The sequence below is a fragment of the Ischnura elegans genome, chromosome 12 (genome assembly GCF_921293095.1).
Source record: "Ischnura elegans chromosome 12, ioIscEleg1.1, whole genome shotgun sequence".
NCBI classification, from domain to species: domain Eukaryota; kingdom Metazoa; phylum Arthropoda; class Insecta; order Odonata; family Coenagrionidae; genus Ischnura; species Ischnura elegans.
Genome location: NC_060257.1, coordinates 88,515,352 through 88,539,315, shown reverse-complemented (window position 1 = coordinate 88,539,315; position 23,964 = coordinate 88,515,352). Strand labels below are relative to the sequence as shown.

The 23,964-nt window shown below is 36.9% G+C and overlaps 1 protein-coding gene across 1 annotated transcript in view; it reads left to right on the top strand.

Moving 5' to 3' along the window:
* Positions 1 to 19,071, top strand: part of LOC124169435 (peroxiredoxin-6-like) — a 68,777-nt gene extending 49,706 nt beyond the window's left edge. The window contains exons 4-5 of the mRNA XM_046548034.1: positions 15,674 to 15,746; positions 17,974 to 19,071. Of these exons, the coding sequence (XP_046403990.1) occupies positions 15,674 to 15,746; positions 17,974 to 18,102 (202 nt within the window). The 3' untranslated portion in view covers positions 18,103 to 19,071. The remainder of the gene's footprint in view (positions 1 to 15,673; positions 15,747 to 17,973) is intronic.
* The last annotated feature ends 4,893 nt before the right edge of the window (positions 19,072 to 23,964 follow it).

The following is a 23,964-nucleotide window of genomic DNA, read 5'->3' as shown; positions in this document are numbered from 1 at the left end:
ACATGGGGTCTCAACTCATAAGTTACTTAGCTATGGCGACGCTAACACCTTTTTGGATGCTTTTTTCAGTTGCCATGAAAACGATCAACAACGTAATGTGCAGTGAGATATGTTTATTTAATTTTATGCTATTTACAAAGAGACTGGTGGCTTCTTTGCTGGGATCCCAAACATTCCATTGAATTCATTCATCTTCAGTTCCTCCTCTCTGCCGAACTTCCTTTGTTTTAGCTAAACGCCTCTGTAGTTTAAATGTTTGTGATTATTTGGAGTTCACTGTAAAGATATGCTTCCATTTATGCTTAAAAAATGCTTGAAAATTGTCGCCCCTACCACTTCCTGAAGCATTTCAGATTCCAAATGAAACACTGAATATCTTCAACTGATCTTTACGCGTCATCAATGAGCTTCCACTCATCATACGTTGTGTTAAAATGAAACTACGATGCCTAAATTGGTCCTAAATCAGAACTCGTTGACGTGCTTCGAGACTGCTCAAACAGAGGGCGCTGCACTGGCAGCCATTATGCAATTTACCCAGAATGCAACGCCTCATTCAGAGGATGCTTCCATGCATCGTTTGTAATGCGCTGAGCGTTTCAGAAGGCGCTGTATGTCTCAAGGTGAAAAGGATAAGGTGAAGACGGCTTCTCTCTCTGTAACGGCGGCGCCTTCGATTGTCTTTTGTCTCTATTTTTTGTGTCGAGGAACGGCGCTGCGGTTGCGGTGTGCCAACGTATAAGACCAAACATGCAGATAAAGTCACAGCGATATTAGTATTGAAAATTAAGCACTTGTTATTTTCATGGAAGCGTCAATTTATATGCTCCTCTAAATTATGCCTCATAGAATGAGCCCGTAAAAATAGACTTTGTGTGCTGTATTTCCTTGAAATAGTATTTGAAAATGCACTTTTTGTAATGGTTCTCATTGGGATATTTGCTGATGTTGATTAATGTAAAAATTATGAGTCGTTCTGATAATAAAACTGATAGTTCTTAGTACCTACCTTAAGAATAATGATAACAATAAAGTGTTGGCACGTACCTTGTTACTTTATGAATTATTAGCAAACAAATGCTGTAATTTAAGTCAAAACACGTTAGTTACATGAAAACGAGGAAAATATGAAAAAAGTATGAATTGAATATTCATGGATTTAAGTAGCCGAATTCTCTGTTCCTTAGTTTGGCTTTTTAACTTCACTGGATTGGTCATCTACAATGGCCAATCCTTTATTTTTATAACAGAGACGAAAAGTGTTTATTTGAACCGCACGGTCGCCATACCTTGAAGACTAGTCTTTTGAATTGCATAGAACATGGCTGTATTGGGCTTGGCAAAGATACCCGGGATATTTAGAAATATATAAATATAATTATCATTTAAATATTCTAACAATAGGGTGATTTCCTATTATTTTTTTTTTGCTTAAATCGAAAGATTATTACTCCTGGAGTTCGTATTTCACACTTTTAGATTTTTAAAATGACGTTATCTATTTTTCGCGATTAAATGAAAAGTGAAAAATTTCAAGCACGACACACGACGTCTAAGTATGAATGCTGGGAAAAGCCCGTGTGAGGTCAATCAGGTTCCAGCAGCCGCAGAGTGAGGCCACCTTGATACGAGGTTATGAGCGCCGCTACGATGCAGGCTGCTAGCAGGTAGCAGAGTACCCTGCTAGCCGGTAGCGCTTGGCCTAAAAAAAGGATTGTTAATGCCCTGTCAAACGAAGGAAACTTTCCGAACATGGGCAATTTTAATAGGTGAATAATAAGAGATGTTTCCATGAGCTCTGTGCCTCATGCATAAATTGGTGATCTCAGACGATGTAAAACTCCTATAGTGTCTACTCGTATAGAAACTAGGTCCCTGTGACGTCACGTGGAGTGGCATCGCATGGGCGCCAATCTGGCCTTTTTCAAATGCAGTTAAAATTGACCATTGCCATTCGCCTAAAGTGGGATTTCTAAAACCAAATAATTTGTATATTATGAATACACTCATGTTAGGTGACAAATCGCAATCAATGCCTTTCGTTTTCTTTGATGCAAGAAACTACCCAATGAAATAATGTTTTCAATGAAATATTTAAGAATTATTCTGGCGATTAATTAAAATTTTCACTCCTCGAAATTCTGAAAAATAGCAGCAGTTAACGGTAACTCGAGGAGGGAAATTAATTAAATCGACTCAAACTTTTCCATTACGTTCTTCCCGCGCGCGCGCTGTGCTATGGCGGCCTCAGCAGTTACTTCATTTTCTTCTCACAAGAGAGCGGGAGGTGTCGCCACCGTCGGATTTCTTGCCGTACAAGAGTGCGCAGGACGGCTAACTTTTGAACTCTGACTCCACGCGTTCTCTGCGGCGCGGCGGGACAAAACTTTTACGCATCTCGGCTCTGCACGTTATTTACGCGTCTGTCGATAGATACGACCGGTGTTATCGGGAAATAGAGTCCTGATTATCGAAAGTCAACAGTTCTACGCCTGAGATGACGCAGCTGTCTGTCCACACTATTATCGCACCGAAAATATATCATGAGTAAGCATGTTGAGGAATAGAAACTTCTCGAACTAACATCACAGCATAATCTCTCACGTGCAGCCGCTTGGTTTCCTAGATATTATTCATGCACCCAGTGTAAACACTCGCGATTGTCGACAATAGTTTGACAGGAGATAGATGCTGACTGGAAAAATATTGATCACAACCATTTGATCTCGCAATTTCAATACGGTAAAACTCGCTTATAACGAATCTCGGGGGACCATCGTTCTATTTCGCTAAAAAGGGAGTTCGTTGTATCCATAATACTGGATTTTGCCCTAAAAATCACAGGGCTGCCTGCTAACAAGCCATAAATCGTCTTTACTTAAGCAACGAATTTTTAACACTCTTTCCGTAAAACGGATGTTAAGGGAACGATTTCCAGATCTATAGTGGAACTATGTGGTGATGGTAAGAACAACGTAAGGAACGGTGAAGCATCAAAGATGGTCGTAATTTGGGTAAACTCTTCTCGGGATGACCGTAATTTCTTTATAAAAGAGTAAAAACTTCCCCAAGGATTGCTCGTAATAGCGGATATTTCGTATCATCCGTACTCGTTACATGCGGGGAAATCAACAAAGGCTATGAAAGGTAAGTCCGAGTACTCACCTCGTTATAGGCGGGATTTCGCTACATGCACGATCGTCATAAGCGAGTTGAACTGGGGCTGTTATCTAACCTCTAGCTATTTCAAATCAAAATTGTATGAAATGAGCCAATATTTTCTGCTCTCTTGTAACCCTCTCGACGAAAAGTATTCTTGGTATTAATTGTTCTTTCATAATGTTAAACTGACCAGGATGCCTTGCGATTATTATGAGTACCAAAATTATGTCTGCTTCACGTTCGGGTCACGTAATAAGGGTTTAATTTTAAGGCTTTAATTTTTTTGCAGAAATACAAGTTGATATTCGCTAATGATATCTTTGTTACCAGGAGATTTAAAATCGGTAGAAATTTTATTGATTACTTTGCCAGATAAACGCCGATAATATGAAGACAAGATATATGTCCTTGTATTCTTTACAGTTGCGTGGTTAAGCCTATAAACTTAGACGGGAGGTGAACTTAATGAGGAGTATGGCTGAATTATAAATTATTCGGAGTTCATACAAGTTTGAAAAAAAATAATATCTGATGATAGCACTCGTGGGTGCAGTGGCGCCGATTCCATGGGACCTGAGGGGGCCCGAGCCCCCTCAAAAATTCGTTGTGGGTGAGAGGAAAAAATGTGTCAGGCTTGTCGATTTTCCCCGGAGTGTCCAGATATCGAGATTTGAGTTATCAGGGTTCCAATGTTGATCATATGGCCCTTCTTAAATGCCTAAAAACTTAAAACTCACTACATATAAAATTTCCCGGGGCAAGATCCCCGGTTTGGGCCCCCCCAATATTTTTTGTAAGTCGGCATCCCTGCGTGGGTGGATTTAATTAATTACTGGACAGGAATTGCTATATATATACAGCGCAGAATTCAATCATCTATTCTTAAAATCCAAGTAAATATTTGATTTTGCATTCATTCTCTTTCCTTTTGATCATCTCAAATCGTCGTGGTCACACATGCTAGGCTTCCCGTTTCCCTAGCGGCGTTTGAGTTGCGTAGCTGCTCTATTGGAAACCGTAGAAGCTCTCAGTTTGGCTTTCCTTGAAAGCGTCATAATGCCGGAAAAGTGGAAACAGTCCAACCAAACGATTAATGCTCCTAGCACATAATCAGCTGAAGACCACCTTAATCGGATTCGGGATTATTTTCGATTCGTTTCCTGGTTTGGGATTATTGACACGACGACCGGCGTCCGCTGCGTGATTCTCACAATTTGTCAAAGACTTTGATTCAGAAATTTTCATGTCGGGATTGTTAAAACTCATCACAAGCTTTTTCGGGCTAAAATTATCATTTTTAATTAAATAACTAATGGCTGAGAAACTTTATAAGCTCCTTAGCGTAGTAATTAAAACAATCTTTTCGTAGGAGGATGTAAATATTTACTTGGACGTTTAAAACATATTTCTGTCAATTGCTAGAAATAACATGAATATGTGCCTCTGTTTTTCCTCTTCCATACATGTAATTCAGATTTAGTTCTTGCGATGTGACAGAAAAGTAAATTATAATGAATGGAAATATTAACTTTGTTGGTTGAGAGCTGGGATTTGGATTCGAAAGGCCTGAAATGAAAGTGAAGTAATCTCTGTAAATAAAAATCATTTAATAGATAGGGACGTAAGCCATCAAAAAAGCTTTTTTTGATGGCTTACGCTTATTATGGCGTAAAATCAACAATATCAAATTAATTACTGGCGTATTATGTTAATCACTTTTCCATATTTTTTCTGCAAATTTTCTGCGTTGCGTTTTTCTGTGTAAACCATATCCATGTAATATGTATTCTTTAAGCTTCTCGTGGGATTTAAGTTTTTTTTTAAGAGTCTGGCCACCCACGTGTCGGGAACCTCCATTGAAACGATATAAGGAGAAATGAACGACCTGTATACATTTCGATATCAGATTGCGATTTATTCGCTGTCGAAGTTATGGGCAGGGCACCGCATTTTTTTAAACACCATTTTACCCATCCTCTTTTCGTTTCCATAGGTACTTGAATTTTTATTTCGTTTCTTTCCGTGGACATTTGATCACCCGTGAATCACCAGATCATTTCGTGCAAACGAGTCTCATATGGACGGGCTTGCGGATGGGTCGACATCTTCATTCGTTACAGGATTGCCCACCCACGGGCTCCTTCGCGTCCGGGAATAAAATCACGCAGTCACGGGGAATGTATCACCGGAGAAATCGCGTGCTACCTCAACTCTTCAAGAGTAATCCACGATATATTTATTTCCTCTCGCTTAGCGACGGGGTGTGAGGAATGGTATTAATGGAGGGTAGCCTTGGTAACCATCAATCAGTGGGCTAGACCTCAAGAGTAAGGACTAGTAGAGGGCGGACTAGTTGACGTCACTACGTCGGCCATAACTTACTCCCATGGTAACGTGATACAGCATCATTTCACCAAGAAACTACTGTCTGTAAAAATAAGCAAGACACCCGAGTTTGATGTGCTATATAGTCTTAACGAAGCAATTAAATTCAATGCAACAAAAAGCATTCGAAAGAGAGTTTTATTTCTACCTCGGATCATTTACTTAAAAAAATCTTCGGCGTCATAGTATTTCCAGTAGGTACCTAACTTTTTTCTCAAAAAAGTCATTGTTTTTTTTTAAAGCGTAAAATCAATTTTTTTGCGGTTCGACGGCAAAATATTTGAGCGGTATTGCCCAAATTTGGCATTCGCGTGGTTTTCGTTCCGACAAAGTGCAATTTTGATGTATAAGGAAGACTGACCTAGCGCTCATCGACATTTTGCAGAAAACGAATGGCTCATATCACTAAAATTAATGGATGTGTTGGACTCTGCTAACTCCGAAAGCAGCGGGTCAATTAAAAATTGATGGGTACTATTGTGTGCTAGAACTTAATCTGATCAAATGCTCGGCCGTACATTTCTTGCGGAGGTCGTCCAACTATCGCCATGAATATGCTGTGGATGGTGTAAAAATAAAGGCGACAAATGAAGTGAAGTATCTGAGAGTTATAGTAATAACCTATGGTGGAGATAAAATTAATGGATTAAAATGGAAGAAAATAAGTATGTCCCTCGGCCATTATGGGAAGCTATCGAAGTAGCCAAAATTCAGAAAACGATAACGGAGAAGACGATTATCCGCTATCTTCGACATTTAAAGGGATCTTCCAACAATCAAATTAAAATTCCCGTCCGACCAATGAGCGCGAACCTAAATAATACCGCATAAAGATATGGCCTGGACATGGAAAAATCATTTCTTTCAAGACTTAAACGGCGCCTGCTGGAAGCCAGGCTAAACTGTTGTTCCCAAAAAGTAACCAAAACCTGAACCCGAAGAAAATACGGTTAAAAAACATAATTAATATCACTATCATATAAAAATGAAAAAATAAACAGTCACAAGAGTGTATTCGGTAATCAATTATCTATATATAAATGCACTCGACATGCTTCAAATTTCGCCTAACCCTTTTCGAAGTCTTTCAATCTCGAAAAAATCGGGAAACCGACGGCCAAGAAGAGGCGAGAAGGAAAGAAGCCATTTCCGTGCTCGCGAATTGATTTTCGTTCCCATGACACCGCATCACCTCTTGCGATGCGATGGGAGCAAAACAACGACGGTTGCGATACACAATGCGCACCGTTCCATTCATATGTCCGTATTCCCTGGCGAGTGAGTGGGGAAGGCTCCTTCGGCTGCAACGCCTTCAACTGTTTTTTTTTGCGCTCCCTTTTCAATCCACGGGAAGAATTGATAGCGGAAATAACGAGGTGTGAAACTTGAGATATAGACTGCAGGGGTGAGATAAGAATGAGATTGAGCAATCGTACTGACGCGCGATTTGAAAAAAAAGAAGAAGAACGTCGGAAAAAAGCGCAAGTGGCAGATCCAGCGAGGCAAGAAAGAGAGTGTATTTGTTTCCACCGCAGGGGGCGTTGGCGGAGAGTGGATTCTCTTTATTAACGTCGGGTATTACGCGCATGAGAGGAAAATCAAATGACTTCGCGATGCAGTAGAGGCAAAAATGATAGGCGACTTGCGATGGAAATAAGTTTTCGCTGACAATTATACGGCTTGCCTGGTTAAATTAAGCGGGGGAGCTCTCTCAGGATGAATAATTTATCACACGCTAGATAGGAAATGATCGTTGATGATGAAGAAATAGCAAAGATTTGCAGAGATAATTCCACTAGCGAAAAAAAGATTGTTTTAGGAGAGATGGTAGATAGCGTATGGATTCCTTCTAGTGTACAGACTAAAAAATTGAATTTGAAAGCTTAAATAGGAAGGAAATGTGGCATCCCTGTCTCCTTCACATGACATAGCAGTAGCGAATCGTATTTTTACCACCAAGAAATTCCTTCCGTCTGCATCAGAATGTGGACAACTTCATTCAGTCTTCCATATCTCATTGTTGCCACGATGTAGTTGCTCAACATCTGCAAGTATCTCTATTTCAAAAAATATATGCTAATGGAATGGAAAATGGAAACAAGTGGTTATCAAGTTGCGTTCTTCAATGAGAAGTTTCGAGGTCAAAAAATGCTCTCTTGGAGACGCAAAGATATGAATGCCTTCTTTGCTTGTTAGCTCAAGTCTAGACGATCTGTTTCATAAGTTTCATAAGCTCAGTGAAAATTTACTCGTGTGTGTATAACGAGGAGATGTTTTGTACCGAGAAATTTCAGTTTATTCCTGAAATTCAAACTCATACGAATCTTCCATCACGTGATCAACGCAAGGAACACATTATTCCGTGCTTCTCGTTTTTGTAGATCATTCATTCCTATTTCATTGGATTTGGCTTGCAGATCTTTCGATAGTATTTCGTAAATTTTCATTCGCCAATCTCCAAAATTTCAACATAAATTTGTGAACAAGCAACCGGTTCTATTGTTGATCATGTGAAGAAACTATAAACATGACACCGCCATAAACATAATAGCAATTAACTAATTTTATTTTAATGTAATGGGCCATTACAAATCATGGAGTATATATATGTTGGTCGAGTATCGCAGCTATTAATATATCCCTTAATATAGATATTTCTGGCTTCGAGTTCAGAAATATTGGCCACATATTGCAGAGGCCTACATCCTAACGTGTCCGATAAATTTTTTTGATTTATTCTAATTGGATCCGGAATTCGGGAAGAGTGCCAGACATAATTGAAAAAAAAATAAACCTCGATTTTGGAAAAATTCCAATACATCTCATGACTCGAGAGGAAAGAGATTTTATGCAATGAAGACGCTCGTCTCTGGTTCATACTTGGACATGGAATGCGGATGTGGAATGCGATTATTAATATCTTGGTTCAGCATCGCAGGAGCTACTGATAGGAGATATCTGATGGTATTGGAACGAAAAAAATCAATAAACCGCATTAATAATTTGTTTGTTCATGATCATTATTTCACTTCGGATACAATTGCAAGGTGTCTTTCTAAGGGCAGTAATATTAATTGGTTTTACTTTTGAAGCTACGTTTGGTATGATGTCAAAATAAACGCCCAAATTGCAAAGGGAGAACTCACTCAGTTTTAATGATAATTTCAGTTCGTTATTTCTCGACTTTTAGGCACGGATGTAGAATGCATTTATATGTTCACATATACCGCGGTCGAATCAGATTTTCTCGTGAACCGTGGCTTTGATGGCTTCGTAATCGACGCAGCGAAAGCGATTTCTCACGATGGCATTTCAAAGGTTTCATCTTTTCTGCCGCGCCTATAAGAGGGGACCAAGGATTAGAAGACCTCCATGAGATACTTTCCTCAAGCCAAACGTAATATTTAGCCACCGCGTTGAAAGCCGCTTTGATCTTATGTCCCACCATTCTCTAACACGATTTACCAAATATATCGATACAAAACGAAAATAATGCTGCAGTTCTAGGGCGTACGCAGGATAATAACTAGGCAAGTTGTGACATTTTAGCATAGAAAAGGTGAATGAAACCATCATTTTAAGACAATCATAACAGCGCTTTATTATTTCATGAGATTATTTCCTTGAAAAAATAATTTTATTTTAGCTACATATTTTATACTAATACATATCAATTTTCGCGGGTTTAAAGAAAATTTGCTGAATAATTTCGTTCCAATTTAGTACTGATTTTGCTTAAAGACTTTTGCGATTTTTGCTTCGGGGGGGGGGGGGGGCAGCTACCCCCCTTTCCCCTCGCTGGGTACGCCAATGCTGCAATTGAATTCAAACAGTGCCTATGAGCAGAAGAATGTATCATAGTTTTTTGAGTTGAATGCAATAAAATACCTTTAATCAAGCAAGGCTTATTACAAGGCAAGAACATTCACCCTTCTTAAAAAAAAAATAACGGCCACCTCCACAGCCGTAAGGTTTCTTACCTACTCCCATGATTTTGGTCTATTTTTCAAAGGCATTGAAAATCAATTAATAATTAATTTACAAGGACTTAAAGGTCAACCAAAACAATTAGTATAATATATATAATTTGATCTATTCATTATTACGTGTTTCCTAGTTAAAAATAGCCAAGTCATGCTAACTTTGAATTGAGATCAGGAATATGAATATCATTGTTATTATTATCTCCTCTTTTCAATATACAAAGTAGACCACATGAGATTGGATGTTAAATAGTCGTGAAAAAGGGACAATAGATGAGTGATAAATAGCCAGGTGCCAATCAATTACCTCGTTAAAATTAAAGGATGTTTATAAAAATGATGATTAAAGGGAGCTATTTTATAGTTAAAAGTATATTGACCAAGTTAGTTAAATAAGACATTGAAGTATTTCCTCTGATCTATTTCCACAGGACGCGTTTCGTTGTCACAACATGATCAAGTCAACTCGGAAACATTAAAATTGAAAATGTTATTGTAACATCTAAACGGGACGTACGAAAATAATTTCAGGGGAATTGAGTCTTATTTCATTTAATCGTGCCGTGTCTTAATATTAATAACTTCCGCAAAATCGTAAAAAAAACTTTTACAAAATGTTGACCAAATTTTGGAATCAAGTGTCTAATAAATATACTTAAGGAATAGTAGCGGGCGTCACTTAGTGGAAATCCTTTATCATAGGAGTGGAAGGAATAAAAACTTTGCCTTTTCCACGCACTGATTTTTTCCTGTACTTCTTACCTTGAAAATATTGCGCAGTGACGTAACCATGGTAGAGCAAAATAAATCATCTTGTAAAAACAGCTTATTCCTTCAACTCTTACGTCTAATAAATCGTCGAGCACCAATCAATTACCAGTCAACTGCAATAACTACACGCACAATATATAAAAATTTATAGCATATGTAAATGTGCAATATGTCACATATTGTAATTTTTATGAGTTTGTCCAAGTTTGTGTTTTTTTAATACGCAGTTAACGGAATTTTGTAGTTTAAAGTATGGTGACCAAAATTTGAAATAGAAGTGAAACGCGCTGTAGACGTTGAAACCAGTGCTGTAGTTGGGCCGGTTCTGTGTACCCCCTAAAATCCAAACTCGTTATAAGCGTACCGGTTAAACTATCTTTTTAAATCTGTAAAAAAATATCCCTTCTGTAAATTGTCCAATGGATTTCAGAAAGAAAAATCGGAAATCATTATTTACTTGTTCAGAGTTATCTCGTGGCACCACTGGGAACTAATCTAAGGGTTGCAGTTTGACATTTCAATCGCGGCGGGATGAATAATACATGTTCAGTTGTTGGCAAATTCAGGTGAGTACCGCCTAAATTTTTTCCCAGCTACAGCACTAGTTGAAACTCTTTCGAGAGATGATTTCTCGCGGTGCGTGAAAGGGCTGAGGTGTCGCGCGTTCTTCTCCGTCTTCACCTCACGGAGTGAACGAACGCATCAAACAAGAGAAGGGAGAAGCGCGCTCCACCCTCCCCGATTCCAGCGCCACCCTCCCGCCCGCCAGCCTGGTCTATTCATTGTCGACGACGCGAGGCCGGAGGATCGCCTTATCGGATACTGTAAGCGTCCGCCTCCGGCAAATGCATTCGCGGTTGCTAGGGGTGATGGAGCGCGGATGCTAATACCCTCTGGTCCATTCGAATGCATCTCTCGCGATCTCCCGTGGTCGCATGATTTGATAATCATTCTGCTTCCCCTCGAGACCATTACAACTCAATCTAGCAGCGTGTATGTCCCTGGCAGGATTCCAATCCTCTCGAACGATTTAGAAAGAATTTGGGCCTGGAACACACGAAGCATTTTATATCTTGTATCGCATGCGACAAAAAGTGGTGGAAGACCTTAACAATATTAGTTAAAGGAGAGATTATAATATTTTCACAGAATTTATTTTAAAACGACGCACAGTGGGCTGGAATCGAAAAAACTTGGCCAAAACCTCAAAATCGATTTTTTTGAACTAGGAAGTGATATTTGAAGGAGCAGTAACGAAACTCGTGAAAAATGAAATTAATTTGTTTTATGCTTATTAAATTTGAAAGTAATTAAAATGTTACGTAAAGAAAATTAATGTAGTTGTTTAAAACTCAATTTTAAAATATAACTCCTTTCAAGAACAAGAACAGATATCTTCCGTTGAAGGGGCCGATTTCTAACATATGGTGGCGTAAAGTCGTCTTCTGTGAATAAACCACGATCCAGAGGAGAAGTTCCAGGAGTCTTAAATCCCCTGATAATGTAGGTATTTGATTGTATATTTCCTATGATAAATATCTCCTATGAAAACTTGCTCTCAGGTACATCATGTGCTTGTGTCCCTTTGTACAAGAGGTAGCCATTTTGAATTCCGGCTGATTTTTCAGGTTAATATTAAATCTAGAATACCAAATAAGTAGCTAATACTAATACTTCGCATCCACTTGCTTGCCGTATCGTTGTACTCTCCGCCGCCGCCGGCCAGAACCGGAGTCGACCGCACGCTCGAAAAAAACCATGTGAAATGTGGGATTGCGAGTTGATGCTAGATTTTACTTTAGATTCGCAATGTAGAAGCTTCATAGAACGACGTCTAAGTCACTTGGCGAAAGTCGGCGGAAGTATCTACTTTTTCCCACGTTTATGTAAAAAAATGGCTGAAAACTGGCTCCGCTATTTTGTAATATATTAATGGTGAAACAAAATCTTTAAAAACCCTCCAAACGGAAGAAAAAGAAGTCTCAATTAAGATGCTATAACCGTTTTGTCAATAAAACTATTCATGAAACCAGTGCACGAGGATAAAGTTGGCCATTTTCAGAAAAAATTGAGGATGGTCGTTTTTCGGTAAATTTGTTCAACTTTGACCAAAAATATATTTTTAACGTGAAGGCACAGGAAAAAATAATCTGGAAAGTTATGCAAAATTTATTTGAGAATATTTATGCGTAGTTTCAACTTCCTAGCTCAAAAAAAATTGTTTTCGAGGTTTTGGCCAGCTTTTTTCTATTCTAACCCACTGTGCGACGCCTGAATGGAATGATTTTTTGAAATACTACTAGCGGTCGAAATGTGAACCTGTAAAAATACAAGCGAAAATATTCCACCTCCATCAAAGCTTAAATGAGTAAGTTCAACTGATCGTGATCCCGATTCTTACATAGCAAGGGCATAGAAAAAGATGCTGGCAAATGATAACTTATGTGTAAGTCAGTGTATACAATATACATCCTTCTCCTTTGAACCAGTTTCATTTAAATACATATATACCTTGTTTGCTATTTCCTCAACTAAAGATATGCCGCTAATAGTTTTTGGATTGATTGATTGATTGCCCAACAGTATGAAGGATCACAAAATAACAATTATCAATTATTCGAGGAACGAATTATCAATTCGTTCGAGGGAACTGTAAAATGTGCACAAATATTATTGGAATGAAGTGATGAAAATTTATTACACATTAATTTGTTTGAATTTAAAATAATTACGGATTGATATCCTGCTTAGAAGCTGCCCTCATCCTAACCTGTTAAGCAGAACAAGATGCTTTGTTTAAGTGAAAATAAAGATCCTTTCCAACTTCTACGTCGTCTAAGTCAAACAATTAAGTCACTTCAACTTGACCCAAAACATTTCCCGTAGTTTATTTAATTAGATACGAATACTATTTATAAACGTTTATAATTAATATAACTGTAGTGATATTGATTCTATTTCAGCTGTGTGCGCATTGTTTAATGTTCCTGTTTCTAGAACTAAGTATATTTAATTGATAAACTGATAGCATCTTTACGAAAAAATAAATGACGTTCCTTGCAGTATATACTGCTGTAATTCGAAATATATGTAAGAATGTCCGTATTTTCCTGTTGAAAAACTAAAATTTTCGTTGAAAAAAGTCTAAACTGCTAATTTGATTTCTTATAACGGTTACTCTAACTAAAGAAAAACAGCCATTTGAGCTTGTAAGGACTTACAGTGGATTCGAATCTCAGGATTCTGTTGAAATTTAGCTATCATAAATAATGAAATCTTACCGATTATCGTGAAACTCTAATATAATCTCGAAACATAAATGTTTTGGAGGGAAACTCTTGCAATTATCTGGGGGGACACGATGAAATGTTTATTTCAGTGATGTAAAGAACTCTGTACACAGCAAAGCTTAAAAGGGTAGAGCTGTTAGCGGCTTTGTACTCATTAAAACGCGGATGTGGATAATTAAATTCTATTTCCAAGAATTTGATTCTAAACGGAAGCCAGCTTAACAGAATATTTTGAGAAGCAAGGGATATTTACCGACCGATATGTAAATTGCTTAAGTTCGCCTCAGCGTTGCCATGACGATGCTAGCTCGTACACTTAATTATGGACGAGATCGTAGAAAGCTTATCCACAGATTCTCTTGCCGTGATTAAAAATGGTGCCGTCGTATTTATGTAAAAATCTTCGAACCCGGATTATCTTGATGCTAAATTCTCCATAAAATTGCTCCCAGCTAATTGCTCGAGATATGAGTATTATTAATTGCACGAAATATTTACCGGCGGGCAGCGGTAAGTCAATTATTTATGCTGTGTATATAAACAAGGTCCATAAATAACAGCGAAAGTTTATTGCAAGCCACACAAATCAGATGATATCCATTTTCAACTTAGGAGCGAGCAATATACAAGAATTTCCAGTATGCGATGTAATTTTCTTGCCTCTTGGATTTACGGGTAGCGGATTGTTATGGATGACTATCGGGAGATTTAATTAATTTTCAAGCTATTCCTAGCTGTATTAATAGCAAATTTAACAAACCCTTGAATTAGTCAATGCGATAGCTCATAAATGTTTAGACTTTTCTTTATTCGAACTCTATGAAGTAGGGGCATGAATATTAGCATATTGAATATTAAGATAGCGGAATATTACTACCTAAACCCAGCCAAGCACTATTACAATCACATTTTGTATACACTCAGTCAAAATTATTGATTTTATTTCGGATCGTTCGGAATCGAAAACAACGAATTATTTTCAAGGAAGTGGAAAATTGGTTATTCATGGTTCTTTGAATATGTAATACTTTATTAAGTAATTTATGCAAACCCTCATTTAGAACAGAAATTGAAACATCGTTTATTGACTCTATTGTATCAAATGTATTTATTTGAGCGTGATCAATTCACCCACCGAACGTCATGCTGTTCATGATAATATGTTTGTATACATGTACATTCAGCGATGAATGCGTATATGAATAGGACATACTTATCACATTTACAGACTCGATCGTTTTGACAATATCGAACAATTCAAACTTGCCATTATTTTTTTTGGAATCATTTTTTTTTGTTCTAGGCTCCACTGGATTTTAGACTGCGTCGTTTAAAAATTATAATATCAACATGATTGGTTTGAATAACGTTAGCATCATAACAGATGCAACTCAGCACTTTTATTAGCGTTTATGAAATCCTTGTTAAGCATGCAATTATTGGTGGTAATATAATAATTGTTATTAATAAGGATGGTAGTATTCGTGACCATTGTGACCAACATAATCAAGACCCCGAATTTTGTCCAAAATTGACAAAAAACTTTAACCTTTTGGGTTTTTTTAAGGTACTTTCAGTTATTGCACAAGCTCTCTATGGTAAGTACGTGAGAGCCATACATATGCTATCATTTTATTTACTTTACTTGCATCATTGTAGTGAAAACATAACGGCCTTAAATATTTTAAATCTATTGTTTAATGCCTGTGGAACTCACATCATATTATATACACCAACCATGAAATTTAATGAATGAAAAAATATTTTGCTATGGTATATATATTTATTTATGTGATATAATATTTTTATTTCGTATAATTTCATCCGTGGTGTACATGACTTCTCACCCGTGCGCGTGACTGCGTGTAAAGACACGTTTTTCATGATCAGTGCATTGAAATCACTTCATTTAGTTTATATTGGCTGAGTACTTGTATGCAGTGTATAGTAATTTATTTGATAAAGTTTTGAAAATGTGTAGCTTTCACATCTTCCTGCTATCTTTAAGCCATGCCAGGACAATACTCTTTAGTTGGTTATGTGTAAATCATTGTAAAAATGCCTTTTTGTTTCTCTTTACAGTGAGATCCTTCGCGTCATCGACTCCTTGCAGGTTACGGCTAACAAGCAAGTGGCGACACCTGCTAATTGGAAGGTGAGTGAGAAAGGAAATACCTTCAGCGGATGAAATGAATGCCCCAGGGCCTCCAAACTCATAAATTTAGTGCTTAACTTGGCTCGTGTCCAAGCCAGGCGTGCCAACCTTTCGAAAGGCTACAATGGGATGTTTATGTGCCAACGCGCGCTAGGATTCCGCGGAATAAATTAAGTGGAGAAGAATCGGTTTTTAGAATGTCAATGAGGGGTCGTGGGCAGTTGGGAAGGGAAAGAATAGACAGTTGGTCGGAAAAGATCTTTTTTCGAAAGAGTGCGACCATCTGCTTGGCCACTACCACCTCCATCAATCCGGCGCTGTGAGCGGAAAAGATTTATTTCAACCTTTGTGATAAAACAATTATCGACGCAAAAAATAATGAAAGATCTATCGAAGCTTTTGGGAGTGTTTGAAAGTAACAGATTAAAAGAGTTATTACCATTATTTAAAGGTTGAAATGGCACACAATTTTTTTGGTGATCATTAACATGATCACTCCTGCTAGATAAATTACTTACAGCAAATTAATCTTGTCATCACGGTGCTTGATTTCTCCGCTATGGCATTGATCAAGTGTAACGCTGAGAAAATTAGTGGTAGAAAATGTTTGGTAGAAGTTTTACACTGAAAGCGATATCTTTAATCCCTGAACGTTGCATAGATGAAGGCTGCGTGCATTAGAATTCACGCTAAAATATACCGAATAAGTAACGCAGTTTGTTGTAGCCTATCTATGGAGCGATCAAGATGATGTAAAATGGCCTCATTAAATAGATCTTGGTAAATCTAGATGGTAAAAATAAAACAGTTTGAATTCGCTTAATTTACACCTCTCATTTGTGAAAATTATTGTAATTATAACTGATATAGACTTGGAGTAAAGGTCACATGGGTCATTTAGGTCAGGTAATGAAACGAAAAAATGTTTGCCTACGTTTCCATATTTTCTTAATTCTTCTTCAGGACTTATTTGCACTTTGTTTACCGATTGAAATAATGCAAATAAACACGATTATTATAAATGGAATGGTGAAAAAGTGGAAACCCTATTCTAAATTATGTTATAAGTAGCTTGTTTTCTAATGAAATTTTTCTAATTTCATGAAAAAAAACTCACAAAGATACTACCCTTTGTAACCGCTTTTGGTTTTATGCTAAATTTACCGTTTACTTCGATAAAATGATAGTAAATTATAAATTAACTTTTCGATTAGAATTTCAAAATATGCTGGTAATGTGGAAATGTGGAAACTTTTGTATTCTGGCTATAATACTTTAGCAAAGTGAAATGTCAGATAATCTAATTATTATTCATTGAAAAATCAACGCAGAAGCTTAAAAAATAGCAATTTTCAATAAAATGTTCACTTGCAAAAGTAACAAATGTAGTTCTCATTTTCACAACTGGAGCACAAAGTATGTTCTCCTTTTCTCTTTCGGAAACAATCGCTATTATCATAGATTGGACATCCCAAATTTTCCCATTTACACTTGGGCTTGGGGCCAATAATCTTCATCGGCTTCTGAAACTGGCGAAATGGTGATGTAGTAGACTGAACATATTTAGGAGAGGGAAATGTGGAAACGTTTCCACATTTATCCCACTGCTGTGTTCCACATTACCAGCATCGGCATATTGAACTATGGAGCTAAAACTATGCTACATTTTCCAGCTAGTAGATTACTTAATTACACCAGATTGTAGCATTTTTATGCTTAACAATAACTTACATAGCACTAAGAAATATCTTGGTGGACTAGGTGATTGAATTAAACTTTAAAAATTACCTCAAAAGTTTTACGAGTGAAGAGAAACTTGGAACAAGTATTTCACAGACATTAAACCATGAGTTGACTGCCAGCGCTCCTACAGGCTTACTAAAGAAGCAGGCCAAGAAGTTGATGCGGTCACTGAATTAGCCTACAGTACCTCCCAAGCCCTAATGGTTACGCTTACACATTGTCAACAAGCTCCCACATTTGCACTTTGTTTACCGATTGCAATCTTCTTTGGCTATGCTTGGATCAAAGCTTGTGTAGCTTTAAAATGGTTCGTTTTCGACCATTGATAATTTTGTTTCCCTCTGGCATCAAGTATTCATGGGTGAAAGTTTTGACAAAATTAATTTCCACCCGGTAAACAGAAAGGTGCGAGACTTTTTCTCGTACCGCCATTTACGAATAAGATCTAATTTAATTATGTTTCTCTCTCCTCTGCGGTTCGCAGCCGGGTGATAAGGTCATGGTGCTACCCAGCGTGAAGAAGGAGGACCTTCCGAAGCTTTTCCCCAAGGGCGTGGACACCGTGAAGATGCCCTCTGGTATCGAATACGTCCGAATGACCAACGACTACTGAGACACCTGCCGGGCCGCCGGGGAAGCCGATTCGGGGGGGAGCACTGGCGATGCCCAATTGTTCTTCATCGGACCCGGCGACATCATTGCCATTCAAGTCCACACCACAAATCAAGAGATAACACCGACTTTCTTTCCATTCTTTATCCCCAACCTATCCATTCCATTTCCCGTAACACCTTCCATCTCCTTCTCTGAGAATTCTCCTCTATGCTCGACCGAAAAAATGAATTCCCAGAACGGTCTTGCCTCGCTACAGTCCGTCTTCCTGCTTCCTCTTAATTCAACTCTATGGTCACGAAGGAATACCCCCCCCCCCCCGGAAATTCTAGGCAACGCCAGATGAAGGCGTGAGAAAGGACCGATAAGGGGTTTTGGAAGCGGAGACGCAGCTTAAGGAAAAATATTGAAGAATTGCAGTTGAAGAAGACTTTATTTCTCGGACAATTAACCATTCATTTTTTCTACCATTTGCGTAACTTAGCATTGCTACGGAAAGAGCTTCAAGTGTAGTTCTACCTCTCAAATCTTTGCATTCAATATTTTGGCCATAAAGAGCAGTGATTTAGACCTTTGGTAAATATAGAAAGGGGGTTCCAGATGATTCATTTGCTAAATTTATCTCTATTTTTTTCATTTTACTGCATTTATAATTTGGGCTGTTGTCTCATTTCTTGTCAACGCCAATGTGCTCAAGTTTTTCCTCTTCTCGTTGGATTTTCTGTTTTTTTTTTTTTACTAAAAATAGTAATGATCAAGGGTTTTCATGTAATACCAATGTTACAAGAAAACATTAAGCTAGTGCCAACTGTTGTAGCTTTCTTACTGGTGGGGATTATTTGCTGCCATAGTTTCTCTTGAATGTAGCTTCTGCGATTGCAATTAAAGCTGCTAGTTCGTAACTCACTGATCAGTATCATTGTAGTTGCTGTACTAAGAATAAAGTGTGGCATTCCCAATTTTTCTGCTATTTCCGTCTATGACATACATTTTATTTCCTACCATAACGCTATTTGGTGAGAAATTGTTTTTGTTTTCGCACAATCAGAGCTGCAAACGTATATTCAGCATTTGAAACTCAACCTAGCAAAAATATCAAACAACAGCAAGCCGTTTCCACCGATGGAAATTTCAGAGTTAATAATTATGAACATCCTCATATATGGCTAATAACAATGTAATAATTTTGCCGTTCTAATAATACATCCGAGTTAACTTTGAGAGTTTTAAAAGCACGTTTAGATTTTTGGAGCTTAATACCTACGCTGATATAATTGCTTTTCTGTAACACTGAAGATACGAAATGTATGTGCCAATTCTTGGCCAGAGTGACTTAACTGTTTGCCATTGATAAAAAAGAAAGTAAACGAAATTTATTTGAACTAGTGGTCAATCAAAATATCTATTAATGAGCATTCATGCTCGTTTTTTCGAATTTTTCACATTTTATGGCAAATTTAGTAAAAAAGAGAAGTTAAATGTACCTAAGAGTAGTTATTCAATGAATGCAGAGAATGATTGCATACAAACATTACGCTGAACTTTCATGAAATTGAACAATTATTACAAATCAACGAGATCCATACTTTATTTACCATCCGTGGAAAAATTATTGGTATTCCTGCTGGATTAAAATATGCAATCAGGTTTGCGTCGAGAAATGAGGCCAAAGGTGTCAGGGAATGTAGCTGGTACTGCGGAAACAACGTCAGCACGGCGTGTGAAAAGGTGAGTTACAATTATTTTTCGTGAATTTTTGATGAATAGAATAAAATCGGCTGATGGATAACTACCAGCTCGTCTCCAGGAAAGAAGATGTAAATGATAGGAAAGATAAAATATTAACAAGAAGTGATGAAATAGCAAACAATTGGACTTAAAAATTTTTATTCGAGTGAAAGGCTGTATAAACCAAAGTAGTTATTTTAATACCTCAAAGCAATCGAGTGGTACATGGGAAAACTATATCTTCACGTTGATGGATTTCCAATAACGAAATTTCTCCAAATTGCTTTTTCAAACCAACGTCAACAATATTCCCTATGATACGTGTAAATGTTTATGTTATGTCTGTTACTATGGGTCCATATTCGATGACAGCGATGTCAGATCACACTAGATTTTTCCAAGCATGCTTCATTTTATTTTATTCCCTCCATTCCGCTAGCAAGTTCGATTATCTTTTCAATTCATTTGCCTACTCAGCGATTTACTCCTGAACGTTGCCCTATCTGCCTTCTTCCTTGATTAAATAAACGCGCAAAGAGAAAGGATCCATTTCCAAGTTCTACGAAGATAACGGCGATGTTCTGTTTTTATGATCTGCAGCAGAGGCTTTCTGGCATTCCATTTCGGCTGTTTTTTTTGCTTTCACGTATCATCCAGTCCTGGCATAGATTCTTTTTCCTTCCTATCCTAGCTATTTCCTATTATAGCCAGCATTCCAGGACAAGATGAAATTTTTACTGAGAGAGCTTCTTGACATCATCTTAAGGAATCCATTTCTCAAGTGTCACTCGTGTGAAGGCCAAGATGCTATAACACTCAACTACTTGAAACCGAGGTCATATCGACATAGGTAGTGTATACAATGGTAATTTATTTTCATGCAAAAACGTTACGATATAAGTGCGAATATTGCTTTAAACAGGTGACTGAATTACGGTAATCAAGAATCACTAAGGCTTTCAACTCCAACCAAAACGTTTCTTGATCTGAAATAAAGGCTTTTTTCGTGGTGTTTTGAAGATCAGAATAATATTTGCTGCTGTATAATTGCCATATCGATACCATGAAAGAATATGTAATTGTAAGTTCAAGAAAAGGTGAAAAATTAACATGAAGCGTAAAAATGACTAATAAATTCGATATAATCGGTTTCACAGCAGTCAATTCAGACTTCACAAAACCTCCTTGAAAATCTGTAAGAACGGTAGGTAGATACTTATTTGTCAATGAAAAATAAAAAATATCGGTTGGGTCGCTGAGAAACATTTTCGGATAAATTTTCACCTGCTTTTTGTCTGTGGAGCTTAGAGCTGAGTTTATAGCTTACGGACTGCAGAGCTAAGTTACTAACAGTCCACAAACGTAAAATCAGAAGACAAATATTGCTCTCGATAATATCCATTAAAACATGTCAGACAATGAGGTGAATACGCTATATAGTTCAGTACTCGTGTAACACTGAGAATGCAAAAAAAGAAGGGTCAGGTATCAAAGCCAGAGTGACTTGAATTTTTAACGGATGAAACAACTTAATTTAATTAGGTACTTACGTAAATTTATAAAAAAAAAATGGTCAATAAAAATATCTATTCACATTCGTTTCACAAAATTTTCCAAACTTTATGCCAAATGTTTTCATATAAGAGAAGTTAAATGTCCCAAAGAATAGCATGATGAAGAATTACAATTTGATTACTGTATCTTATTAAGCTTAATATAAACTCTGGAAGAAAGACAAAAAAAGACACTGAAATGAGTATGTATTGACATGCATGTTTACCACGAGATACAGAAATCATGAATCTCGATATATAGGCGTGAAATCAATGCTAAAGTAGGATGCATATTTTAAATTAAGCAGAGGATAATCAGATGATTTCCCATACCGCACTTTCATACAAATGGAAATGTTTATGCGTCAGTAATTGAGTTTTAATAGCCTATTCTGAATCTAATTGGTAACGTACATACTATTATTGACTCACTCGTATGGTAATGTCTTTCTTCCTGAATTGTGTGTAGGCTTAACAGAGACATGATTCAGCTAATCACCTGACATTTAAAAAAATAGATATCATCGAGAACTATTCCTTGTATCATGAATTTATAGAGAATTCAACGATACATTCATGCATCGTATTTTGGCAATAGCAGTTTGACAATAAGTTTTAATTAAATGATAATATATGGAATTCAAGAGATACCAAGTATAAATAAATTAATTCTGGAAAATGAAATAACAAGAATTAGTTGATTCCTCACTCTGAGCTTATAATTTATTTTCAATCTCGGGGTGAACCTCAACCCTAAAGAAGATGTACTATTTTGGAAACAAAAGAAAGTCATGACAGGGGATAAAAAGTGTCCAAGATAGAGGTCATCCTCAGAGCATAAATCAGGAGTAGATTCAAAACTCAAATAAATTAGAGAATGTGACCATTTTGAATCACCATACATGGGTACGTTGCAACGGCAACTTTTGTAATTACAAAAGTTGCCGTTGCAGTAAATTATAAAAGAGCTTTCGTATCTGGCTCTATACCGGCAAATAAGATATTCTGACTTAATGCCTATGCCCGGAAGCTAAGAAAAGCTTTTGGTCTCATACTAGGAGTGTTGAATATTGGTATTGAAAGACAGATTCCAGAGTTTTAATAAGTTATTTTCACAAACATAAAATTGAAGATTCGAATAGATTGCACGCGTTAAAATGTCTGGTTGTCATTACATGATGCATTTGAAGAGTTATTATTTTAATTCTCTCACTCGTAATGAATATCTGATGTTGAAAAACGTTCTTTTTGTTATTTGCATAAGAACGATTGAGATTAAATTTTAAATCCAAAAAATGCTATTCCACCACGTAAAGCCATAATTTATTCATCGATAAAGATAAAACTTTCTTTAGTGTTAATAAAAATATTTAATTTTTTACCACTTGCAGAGGGAGAATTTTTTTGGATGGTGACAGGGATGTTTTAATTTAAAATTAATTCAACAAAAAGTAATTTTAGGACTTGCAAATAAAAATATTTACGCATACCTAGAATTTTACCAATTGTAAACGGGAATCTCTCGCTGGGATGTTGTAATATGGTGCAACTGGCCTTGTGCCTTTTCATTCTCGTGACGTGCGTGAATCTGCAGGCTTGTAATAATGTGCGTTCATGTCCAAATTTCTGCCGTTGGGACACGTGAAATCAACCTTGCTGCCCACGAATGTAGAAACTGAGTTTTGGTCGAAAGGGGTTGATGCCAGCGAACGCTTGACTCCCGAAACTTTCTCTCCCTTCCGGTGGTTGAATATTTTCCTGTCTCGACATGCTTCACTTGCTTCATTTATAAAATACTTACGAGGGAGAAAGGAGAAAGCAAGTAAATAAGAAATTCAGTTTGCTTAAACGCAATTCAGTCTAAAATAATCGTCCACAGTAAAACCCTGAAATATTTCGCTAGGACTGTATAAAACGCTGTTCACAGTATTTTCATTCAATCATCATAATACGTTCATTTTCCTGCGTACAAGGTAGCTATCAACGTATCTTGATTTCTAGATGGGAAGACGAACAATATTTTGAACGATATTTCGGAAACTTTAATAGTTACTTTAAATACCCACAGAGTTTTATTTACAATACTATATTAATATTTTTATATTAAAATCAATATTATATAATCACATAACCATGCATTTTTATTAAATAATGCATGTCAGTTTTTTTTACCATTTTTTGTGCGTTCGCAAATGTAAACGATTTCCTTGAATAATCTTTGTGATAAATTATACTATGCACCAAAACATTCGGTGTAATCAAAATATAATGTGCGATTTTAATAATTTCCTGGTTAAAAAGTGCAGAGATCTGTACGTCATTTCAAAAATTAAATAATTTTTAACTATCAATGAAAAACCTGTAAATACTGTCGTTCGAGCATATTCACATGTTGATCACATTGTCTCAAGTGCTGTATTCTCGGCAAATATTTTACTTATGATACGCTATTTTTTCTTCTCGTTGACTAGGATGAGTTGTGTATCTAGGGGCCAGGTTGCCATTGAAGTTATGTGGTAAAACATCGGGTGAGTCGTTCTTGTGCCTACAAAATAACAAATACGCGTTTATATATTCTATAG